At 39.9% G+C, this 12,208-nt stretch overlaps 1 protein-coding gene across 1 annotated transcript in view; it reads right to left on the bottom strand.

The window, feature by feature from the left end:
• The window catches only part of mettl15 (methyltransferase 15, mitochondrial 12S rRNA N4-cytidine), a 46,426-nt gene extending 35,192 nt beyond the window's left edge, over positions 1-11,234 (bottom strand). The window contains exons 1-3 of the mRNA XM_070908287.1: positions 11,175-11,234; positions 10,675-10,701; positions 9,048-9,299 (exon numbers count right to left, since the gene is read on the bottom strand). Of these exons, the coding sequence (XP_070764388.1) occupies positions 9,048-9,299; positions 10,675-10,701; positions 11,175-11,234 (339 nt within the window). The remainder of the gene's footprint in view (positions 1-9,047; positions 9,300-10,674; positions 10,702-11,174) is intronic.
• Between the last annotated feature and the right edge of the window lie 974 nt (positions 11,235-12,208).

Here is a 12,208-nt window from a genome sequence, read left to right as displayed (position 1 = left end):
GCATCCATCCCACCAACTTCACTTCACAGAAGCTGTGGTTGTGAGGAGCAGTTAACAGTTGTCTCGTGGAAAGCTGGTGCGAATCACAGATGCGGGCAGCAATTTGGAGATCTGCAACCAGGCTATCACGGTACTAACGTTTAACAAATTTAAATTGTGTCACCGTCTATATGGTCATATTGTCCATCCCTAAGCTTAAGGGGCTGGCGCAGAACTGTAGTACAGGTGGAAATGACCAAAGACTTTTCAGTTCAGACTTTGAGCTGACACACGGACAGATGACCATCAGCCAGCTGCGGGCTTTCAATCTCTGACATCAGTCTTTTTAGCCTTTGGGGGGCAGTGGTCAGTCTCAGGAGCCTTAGGCTGCCTGGAGGATATGTAAGCTTGTGTGTGAGGGCTGCCTCTCAGCAGGTCGCTGCTGATACAGTGAGGCCGAAATTTACTACATCTAGCACTGCTGCCAGTGTGCATATATTTACTTCAGGTACTCATCAGCAGGAGGTGAAGGTGTTGTGAGCCAAAGCACATCTGGGCTCTGAAGCATTTAGTTTAAGTTTAAGAGTGGTGCACTGACAAGAGGATGAGGCAAACCTCATGGGACTTAATGTAAGAATTGATGCAATGGTCCTCAGAAAGGCTTTCCCTCAAATGCTTGAGATGGGAGAAGATTGTGCCCATCGTTGCGCTCAAGGAGAACCAAGCAGGTATTTATGAGATCAATTTAAAGCAATATAGTTTATATAGAATCAGAGAACCAGAGGAAGGACACTCTGGTTAAACCGTGGAGGTGGAACTTGTAGGAACAGTGAGAAGGAAGCGAGGGAACTTCTGTTACTGGTTTAGGTCAGCAGTGTCATGTAGTGTCGAGCGGACATGCTCTTCCCTGCCAAATTAGTCAGGAAACAGAGTAGGCATGGAGTGGGAGCACTCCAGCTGAGAACAACAGCACTTCACCTGGATGCTGCTGGGAATATAGATAATGTTGGCTCCACAGATAAGGTCACTGCAACTGACTTCTATCAGAAAAGGTGCAACAGCAGTTTAATAAAGATCACTTCGATGCAGGAATACATGCTGAGGAAGATCAGTAAGAGAGTATACGTCACACCTGTTTTAAATTACCTTCAGTTTAAATTGGCCACAAGAGCCACGTTTACAATACTATTTGGAGAGATTTTACAACTGGAAAGTCGACGACAAACATTTTCTCCTCCATCTCGACTATCGGGTTAAGAGTGGAATTACCTTGTTTGCATGTAACTTGCATATATTGGACTGGCCAACGCATCACCTTGCCGGATGACATTGCAGTACGTGCCAAAAGTTGAGCCAGGGGACCATTTCCAACATGCAAGCTGCCATTTACAACATGAGATCATTTCCTCTGGCCAATTTTGACCTGTTTCAATCATGAAAACAAATGTGAGAGCCCTGTAGGACTCGCAAATGTATCTGCAATTTGAGAGCAACAATCTTTTCTGAAACTTGACGCTGCCACCATTTGCGATCTGTGTGTAAGCAGTGCTCACAAATTGCTTTTGTGAAATGGGCCGCACCTTTGATGACATTACACAAAAAGCAAGAGTGTGCTGGCGGGTGTTTGCGCATCAGGACACTTTCATCTACATCACCGCACATCTCTGGTGTTTACAATATGGCAGTCTGGTAGTAGCGCTCGTAAGTGTGTTTCATGCAAGCATGTCTAACATGACAAACCATTCACTGCAGCAAGGTATAAAAATGCAATATCAATGAGTTGTACTGAGAATGCCCCAGAAAGAGTTCCTGATAAAGTGTCACAAAATGAAAAAAATATTCACCTTGTGCATGGCAATGTCTTTTTTCTGTTTCACAAAAAAAGAACACCAAAATATCAAACATATACGATAAACCTTTTCTGCTGGTCTAAAATCAGCTGAAAAAAAATCATAATACTATGACAAGAAGTGGAACCATTTGATAAAAACCAGAATCAATCAGAAAAATAAGAATTAAAATCACAATCAGTAAATGTAAATATAACAGTAACTAAACTAAACAATCAACGTTAGATGTTATCTAATTATCCTGAACATATTTAAAAGAAAGACCACTGAGATAATGCAGTTGGACCTCACACAAACACCAATTGAAGATGTGTTGCAGGAATGAGTCATCTAAATCCAGCTGTCCACAGGGCATGTATCTGATTAGCATACCCACACTCACACACCAGGAACAAATGTAAATATTGCAATAAAACCTGCTGTAATAGTATCAATTCAGCATCGAGGATGGGTTCCAGTTTATTTTTTACTAGGTTTAGCAATATTGGATGCATGTGAGTATAGAGTTATACAATTTCAATAATTGTTATTAAAGCTACATGCAAATATAACTCTCAGTAATTGATGTTGTAGCAGCACACTCTGCACTATTATTTGATGCTATGTACGTGCATCAGTTGTAAAGAGATTTCTCTCACACACCCTCTCCCTCTCACTTACTCACACAGTCAATGTTGATATGGCAAACCCAATCAAACATTAATAAAGTGCAACATTTGGGAAAGTATTTTTATTTTCGGGGAACATTGAAGCTTTATTGGACAATATACTGTACTGTATGCTGTAAGATATACAGCTTTGTAAGCAATGTAGCAAAACTGGAAAGGTGAGCAAATACAGTTTGCAGGGTGGGAGGGAGGGAGGTTTACTTGAGCTAAGCTATGATAGACACCATCTGCTCAGGTAAGCGCAGGAGGGAAGGCTTTTTTTATTTGTTTTAAGTTGTTGTTCAAGTGAAGCTGAGGCTGAATAATGTTTAAGATGAAAGAGCTAAAACAACTCTACAGGACGGACAGCATGGTGAAGCGCCCGCAAACGGGTTGTCTGCTCAGCAAGGCTGAACGATTTGGCACTCTGCAGACTGAGGCACCCCATTTGGCTAATGAAGTCCCAGACTGTCTTCACACCACACCCCCACCCACCACTCCACTATGAAATGTTGTACTCATGAAAGTAATGAGGCAGGGAGGGAGAAAGACTCTTCTGGCCACTGATAACCTCAGACTAAACTTGCAACCTTACGAGACAAGGGCCTAATATCTGGCCGTCAATCAGCCCCAGCATCCCTGGCTGGAGTGTTTAATTACAAGGATCAATTATTTACCAGCCTCGTCTTTCACTACTCAGTGCTCCCAAAAAAGGAGTGTAAAGAAAAAAAAAAGAAAAAAACATTTAAGACCTAGAAGAGGTTGTGGTGGCAAATTGAGTACAGAGAAAATAATACGTTGCTTGTTCCAGATAATACAGACAGTGTTTATTCTGTGCATTATATATGACAGATGAGTTTGTCTGGGCTGTTACACCTTTTATAAAGGATGACTACAAAACAACTTCAATAGGTAAGTGTTGTCAGATTAATATGAATAAAATGCCATTCTTAAGCAACTTTCTACAATTAAAAATCACATTTTAGTACCTTCAAACACACAACTGATTACAGTTGAAATTGAAAAGAAAAAATAAAGGATTACATGAGCTCTGTTATTCATAAAATGCATATGTTCTTTTACAACAGCTACAAAACTAAAATCGGGAATTGTCTGTCATAGGAGACACTGACTGAGAAAGTGTCAAATTCCTTTATGAAAATAAACAAAACAAAACTTAACAAAAGTCTTAACAGTTCTTTCCAAGTTATTTCAAAGAGTATAACTTTAGGGTTCAACTAGTGTCGGTCCCTGTACTTCATATTTACTCCTAAAGCCATTTCTTGACTTCAGTTGCATGACCCAAACACCAACTGCAAGGCTTTTAACTAATTTGAAGAGACAAGATCATATTACCCCTTTGCTTGTATTCACAACAGCGCCTCACCTGGCTGATGCCGGGAATATAAAGTCAGTAAACGCGAATAAAGTCACAAAAAAGGGCCTTTTATCTGAAATAGTGTACATTTCAAATGCCGCAGCCCATGCACCGACAAAAATCAGAGAGAGAATATATATATCACACATATTTAAATCTCCATTTGCCTGTCAGTTTAACAACAGAGGTTTTATAGATTGTATATTAAGTTTCTAAATAGAAAGAAAGATACAAAGGAACATGGTACTCCCTGTACTGTAGACTTAGAGAGTAATTTCTCACCTCAGCTGGCCCAAAATTCAGCTGTAAGACTTTAAACTAATTTAAAAGACACAAGATCATATTAACCCGATCTGCGCTCCTCGTTACAAACTGGTACACTCAGTACCTGGTAAAAACTGATCCTGTGCTGACATTCGCACTCTGATAAGGGACACGCTTGACAATATGCTGGATTAACTTCAAACACTTATGAATTTTTCCTCCCTGACAACCTCCATAAATGAAAAATTCCACAAAACCACACTTAATGTAAGAATGTGGAAATGACAGATAAAACAGATTGTAACTACTTTTTCATGTCACACAACTGTATACTACTTTTCCAAGTCTGTTTTCTATCTTGCATCTGAAAATGCAAAAAAAAAACATTGACAGGTAGCAGCTGGTGGAGTGTTTTGTGGTCATCTATCCATAGAACAGAGTGCCTCTTCATGTGTCCGAATTACAGCCAGCCAAATAACCCAAATAACAGGGGAAGTGAAAAATGCAGCACTCAACTAAGTCTGCTGTGGTTCGGGCCTTAACAAGCTACAACACCTATGATTTGTGGTTTGCCTGTTTTGCTGTATTTTTGTGCTAGATTTCCATTGTCATCATGAGTCTAGCCTGGTTCATGCTATTTATGGCATGCAAGCTCCACATCTGCAACCACCTGCTTTCTAGCGCTTTCTGCTGTTTACTGTTGTTGCCTTTGGCTTTGCTTAGTAAAGACATAAGTGTATCAGCATTTAAGAAGTCATGTCAGTTGACCCTAATCAAATTATATAGACTAATCGTTTCATCCTAATGTACGTTAACACGAAACTAACTAACAAAAGTGAAACAGAAAGCAATAGTGACTGAACAGGATGAAATGTGTCTGGGGAAATGTCTAGATGACTGACCTGGTGCCTTGGGTAGTGCTCACATTTCAGCAACATAATTATATGTATGCCGAAAAAAAACTGCTTAACTTGACTTATAAATTATAAAACTACGTCATTCATTCAAAATCAATACTAACATATCTTCAAGCCTATACTTGTTAGGAATAATATATCTCCTGTCACATCAGGAACTGACAAGGATATACCTTTATGCATTGACAGAGATCAAAAAGTACAAGGTACAATATGTAACTGTCCAACAATACATAATACATAGGATTTCCGTAATAATGCTCAAAAATTAGTTGATTGTTGAAGGACTCTGATATTGATCCAAAAAAGTAGATTTAACACTTTTGGCTTCATTAATTCCACAAGGGGGAGTGTGTTGAGACTGAAATGTAAGAGTAGGCAGCTCGTTTCTCCTTCTACAGCAGCACAGGGTTTTTCCCCTGGACTCTCAGCTGATGGCTCATTAATCTATTCTAGAGGAGGTCCCCTACGCAAGCAGCCTGCGCCATGGAGGACACCTCGTGCTGTTGAAGAAGCGGTTTTATGAAAGCATTATAAAATCAACACCAAAACTTTACCACAAAATGTTATCTTAATTCAAAATGTAGGCAACATAAAAAAAAAAAACATAGGAGAGTGAGGACCATAGTTCTACACATAGTTGATCTGTGGCACATAAAGGATAAATAAATCCTCTGGGGACCATGAAAATAGATACCAAATTTCATGGATATCTGGACATTAGTTGTATGGATATCTTGCTTTAGACAACAGATGCACAGAGAGAAGGATAGACCAACCACTCAACTCATGGGGCAAAGAAAAAATACAATTGAGATGATCATAATTTTACTCTATATGTTGTATTCAAGCTATAATTAAATGACTGATGCTAAATAGCTAGCCTGATAGTCACACCGAATTGCTGCTTCGTAACTATATGAACAGCTGAACAATTAGTCTGTGATTAAGGGGTTTGGAACGAGGCTACTAAAAAGCAGCAAAGCCTTTCACAATCACTTGCTTCTTAAAGCTCTGACAGAAACATTATGTGAAACTCAGTGCCATCCCAAGAACTGTCAAAAAAAGTCAAATTCCATGAATACACGCATCAATATGAAAAAAAAACTTTTCTCATTGTGTTACCTTGTGTGTCTGGGTGTGTTGTTTCACTCTCTCTATCTGTATGTGTATCTGTAAGTGTCAAAAATGTATTTACCAGTGAATTAAAAATCCTGCCTCTCTTTTCCTTTTAGCAAACATGTTTTCCACAATGGTGTACATAAAAAATACATGTAAATAAAAATGTGACCTTAGTTTTAGATTTTGAAATGTCCCAGCCAACCCCAACAATCAAATCAAATCTATAGGCCTACAGTCACCCTTCAGCTAACTAAAACTAGTAGCAGTAATGGGTCAGAGCTGTATACTCTTGCAACAATTATCACCAACATCAGCAGCACCTTTCTCTGTCAAATCATTCTGTCAAAGTCTCAAACATGCTAATATTGTTAATTAGCACTCAACACAAACACAAACAAACTGATGGTGGCGCTAGAGGGAAAGTTAAGGGACCATACAATTCAACTGGAGGGGGACATGAGTGTATGTGCCAAATTTAATTGCAAACTCCAAAATCCAATAAATGTTGAGACATTTCACTCAAAGCCCCAAATATCACCTCATGGGGGTGCTAGAAGGAAAGTCAGATGATCACCAAAGTGATAGGATGCATCATGGGGAAACCATAAATGTCCGTACAAACTCTTGTGCCAATCAATCTAGTAGATGCTTAGATATTTCAAAGGATAAGCAAAAACTTTGAACTGCTGATGGCGCGAGATGGAAAGTCAGGGGATCACCAGAGTCAGAGGATTCATCCTGAGGGCAACATGAATGTCTGTACAAAATTTCATGGCAATCCATCAAATTGTTGCTGAGATATTTCAGTCTGGACCAAAGTGGTGGACCAACTGACCGACATTACCATCCATAGAGCCACGCAGCTAACGTGAGAAAAATTCATTCCCCACCTCACATTTTAAGTCCTGGTCCAGGATGCTCAAAGCGATAGCATGGGACCTTTAAGTCAATTAGTGGTGGGCTGTGTACTTCTTTGTTAAGTGAATAAATATGACTATCAATCCAGATCCAACAAACGTGATGGCCATTTGTAAAACTGTGAAAATATAGTGTAAGCTACCAGTGCAAATTAGCTACCTGCATACACATTTACAGCCAGACGGCCTGTGTGGGCGGCAGCAGGGCACTGAAAGGCTCCATTTACACACTTTGGTTTAACTGCAGTATTTGCTCTGACACCCATCATCGCTTAAGTACTCCATTCATACATACTCTGCTTCAGCTGACAAGAGCAATTACATTTTGGTGATTATTTTACAATAGCCATTCAAATTATTAATCTCACTGCCCTCAGTGATTTCAGCAGACATTCGTCTGATATTAAGGGTAGGTTTTCCTCCTCACAGCAACTGATCTGTTAGTGACACCATCACTTAACCACCACAAATATGACTGCTTAAATGGCAGCTCTGTCAGAGCATCATGTCAGAATTCAGATTTCCGATTGCCTGACTGAGACTGACAGAGCATGTGGCTGTCTCTACAGAGTTATAATTTAGCTATATGAACATGTAATATGTGTCAGCACCCTAATAAGGGTTGTGATGTTGCTGTGGTTATAGATCCAGTGAAACTGCAACATCACATATGTGTCATCACATAAATAAGTAAATTAACAGGTATCTGCATTGAAGCAACATTTAAAACATGACATCTGAATGTCACCATAGAACATTTCCACAGAACATCACACTAAGTGAGGTCCACAGCATGTACTGTACAAAAAAACAAAATCTATCAAACAGTTTTTAATAGCATCTGATTGGCAAGCTGTCTTGGGACAGTTGGCAAATGGGCGGGCAGCGGAGGAGTTTAGAGGTGCTAAAGTTCAAGCAGGAGCGACGCAGCACCCTGTGTCCTGCCAACAGCCTTACAGTGGCGCAATTCCTGACTAAGTTGTTGACCCATGGCCCCCACCTGCCTTGACCATGCATTATATGGGGGGAGGGGGGGGCATCACTTCCCCTCCTATGCTGCCTGCCACACCAGAAGGCTTTTGACTCATGCCCATCTGTCCTGGTAGTACATACATTAAGTGAAAGCCAAGCTACTGGCACCCTGTCCAATTCATGTGAGCTTTTATAACAACAAGTCGTTACATCGTGTGTGAACAGAATTTTTACCTTAGCAACAAACATCTCGGTAAAGGGAATAATTATCAGTAAAGAGGTAATTTCTAATAGTTATCTTCAGACTGCAATGTGAGACTATTGAGGTGTTATGATGCACACATTTGGAAAACTATTAAATTTATGTTATTCAATTTTGTATCTAAGTTAAAACCAATCTATTGTATTTGTTACAAAACTAATACAACAGTTAAATCTCATCTTTGTGAAGCTCAGAATATATATTGTTATTGATGCTGTCAGGGAGATGTTGATTCATCTCTGCAGTACGTTTTGAGACTGTAGTTAGTCGTGGTGTTGAAACAAAATGCATGACATTGATGGGTGTTTCAAATGTTCTGACACACATTAGAGGGACAGAATATATGAAACACCTCTCAGTATGAGTTTGCATGCCTATGCCTATGCCATTACCACAGCAACCAAGGCAGACCGGATAACAATGCCTGAAAATACAAATGCGACCTAATCACTTGCTAATATCAGTGAGGGCAGTCAGTCCTAAAGATTCAATTTAGTCACACATCAGATTTGCCTACAGTCTGAACACATTCTAGGAGCTATTTCATGTGGAAATACATCAGTGGGTGAATACTTTGTATTGGCAATAATGGTAATAAGAAAGAAGAAAAACTTCATCATTGCTTTTGTTTGAATGCGTTCACACAGCACTCATTTTGTCTGGATGAATCTTTGATAGTTATTGACTTTCTTAAGGACATCAAAAAGCTAGCACAAATAACAAAGATAAGCAAACATACCTGACCTAGCTGGATGTCTAAGTAATGGAGCACCTCTTTCAGCAGGACAGGCGTGTGAGGAGGCTTTTCGGGTGAAACAGAAAACAGTTCTTCAGATCTGTCCAGGGGACCAGGACCAGAGGATGCACAAACTGCAGAAGAGTGCAGGCTTAACTTCCATGACCTCCATGCTCTCCACACAGCCAGATTTGTTTTCCGTAACATTGGATTGGAGCGCACAGACATGTGGAAAATCATGATCCTTGTAATGGCCTATGGAGAAAATAAGAGCAACATTATGTGATGATATAAGCAAAAACATAAAGTGTTTAAGCCAATTAAGAGGAGCAGGGTTTTGTAATACTGCTGAATATGGGTGAGTATTTTGAAAGTTAAAGTAAGATGGTGATGGAGTTATGGACAAGTGACAGGTGACTTCTGATTTGAAAATACGTGGCTATGTTTTTGTAGTTGTGGAATAGTTATACATGTATATTATATTTCTTTTAAATATATATACCAAGTGATTACATACAGTAATGCTATGTGACAAACATATTAGGCCTACATCATAAGTGCAAATTGACAGGAATCCTATGGCGCAGGCTTACAAAGTAGCTTTGAAATTTCCACACGGGATGGAGTGTCCAACCAAAACAAGAGGGCATCACAGTTTTAACAGTTTAAGCGAGTTGAAATCACTCTGAAGGTTGAACCCTTCCAACAGCACACATCTGTGGTTCATCACCACCACAACCCACAACACGAGTGAGTACATCTTTGGCTGATTAGTTCAACATTTTGGCATTCTACATGAACAATACGGCCTGCATCCGGCATCAAAGTGAACCACATGGTTAAAAAGGTATTCAGGTGTTTCCTGGCAACAAGATGCATTGAAAATTAAAGCTCAGTTAGTGATGTATGATTCTAATAAAATAGAAATATGTGCAGGAGCTGAAGGAATTCAACAAGTGTGCTTATGGCATTGGTGAACGCAAATCAAAGCAAATGTTCAATGACAGCATAGAATTACATACTCAAAGAGTATTTGAAGAGGTGGCAATAAAAATATTGAGTGACACTGCATGATCGCTGTCAGATTGTGGACCATACCTGCGGTGCCTTCCAGGAATCCAAATCAACTTTTTATACATTCTATTATTACATTATCGTTGTGTGCATCTAGATGTAAATCAAAATGTTACATCTTTCAGGTAAGGTAGGCTATCCTTTACCGGAAGAGGAGAGGCAAATGAATGATGGAATGATTTGAGCATATCGTACACTTATGAATCATTTTGTGGTTATTTATATGTCATCACCTTGAAGTCACACCTTAAAAGTTACTTTGTCTCATGAGATGGAGGTCTATTAAATAGCCTGCCCCCTCTGGTGTGTCCTTCCCAGTGCCATAAGTTTGATGAAACGAATAATTCTAGGGATAGGATAATAGGATAATTATTATTCAATTTAAGGAAGGGCCCATGATTCTAGCTACGCCCCTGTCTCTGATCATTGCCATGGCTACTTAGCTGCTAGCCATTAAGCTAAGAGTGGGTAAAAGGTCACAGTAGCTAACTTTCCAGCACTGGGTTGTTGGTAGCTGTTACCGTGTCACCAAGTGTATGTTTCTATTTTGGAGAACAGTTTTGGTGTGAAGCAGGTTGGCTAACTACCCTGCTAAAAAAAAACACCAGAGCTAACGTGGAGAAAATGTGCAGGAGTGGGTGTGGATTGATTTACACGCGTAGAGTTAACTTACACATGCTCACACTAGCCTTAACAAAAACGTGGAAGATGTGTTTGGCATAGCTATATCTTGGATGTGGCTGTTATCGATGTGAGTTGTTATGCAACGTTTGATACACCGTCCGTTGCTCTTTATCACGTGTGTAGTTGCTGTAACGGCATTAGATCAGTAGTGGCTGGGCATTGTACAGCTGACGAGAGAGCGATGCTGTGCGATATTGTTTCAATGCCACCATGTTGGATGATCGCGCGCAGTTGTCAACGATTACACGAATAGGAACGACACACTACATTGAGATGTAATTAAAAGTACTCAAACCAAGGTCAACTGTGCCGGAGGACCGTACCAACACATCAACAAGGAGCTTACCGTAGTAGACCAGAGCGTAGCCCCGCCTTCACAAACAGCATGTCCGGCGCGTCACTCTGATCCGCCCAATGACCAGCGACTCGCATCCAATCTGCTGCGACAGAGGAAGAGGGCTTGTTTTTGAAAATATTGGCGCTTGTCGTGCTAGCTATGGCCATCTAAGCTTCGCTTGCGAATTTAACACAAGAATACTTGTCTCATCAGAAAACGTTACCGTGGTAATGAAATGAAAGACAACCGTTACTGACAAAAGGTAAGGCGTAATCGCACACCGTGTGTTCGACATACAGAGAAAACCGCTAACTTACCGTTAGAAGTTGTGCGAGTGCTAGCTAACTTAGCAGGCGTTAGCTCGACAGAGTTGGCTTCATATTCAGACGTTTCGCCTTTTAAAAACGTCGTATTGCAATGTGTGCTTCAATTCAAATATTTATACTAACATGTTAAATTGTACTTGACGTTAGCGAACAGTAAAAACACTATCTCGTGTCTTATGTAGACACTTCTTGTGATTTGAGCTTACTTGCTAGTCAAGATTCCAATGTATTATGCCGTTATTAAGCCTCATTGTCGCAACGTACCGGTTGATTTACTTATGTGATTTTAATGAAAGAGAAACTGCCACCCAACCACTATAACGACAACATTAGTGCATTAGTTTCCTTCTAATGTTTAGCAATGGAGCATGAGAAACATGTTTTGTTATCTGCGCAATGGTGGGGACGACAGTGTAGATAGCGTTAGAATACAAACATTGCACACCCAGTCTTAAGTAACATCAGTGTGATTTTGCATATGTATACATTTAGTTGCCAGTTTATTAGTTTGGTCAACTGTCTAAAAGCTCCCATACAGGACATCCATGGTTTATAGTAATGTAATGTTGGCTTGTACTGACATTAAATGTGGCACAAACATGTTCCACACAACCTGTACCAAAAATTTTGGAATTAGATTTTTACTTCACTCTTATTAGCAAACATATCAGTCATCTGCACTGCCATTAAGGATAGACTGAGGCATTTCAGGGAGGCTGAAGTAACTTGTTGGTGACTTAAGT

The sequence above is a fragment of the Enoplosus armatus genome, chromosome 1 (genome assembly GCF_043641665.1).
Source record: "Enoplosus armatus isolate fEnoArm2 chromosome 1, fEnoArm2.hap1, whole genome shotgun sequence".
NCBI classification, from domain to species: Eukaryota; Metazoa; Chordata; class Actinopteri; order Centrarchiformes; family Enoplosidae; genus Enoplosus; species Enoplosus armatus.
This window is presented reverse-complemented; position numbering and strand designations above follow the sequence as displayed.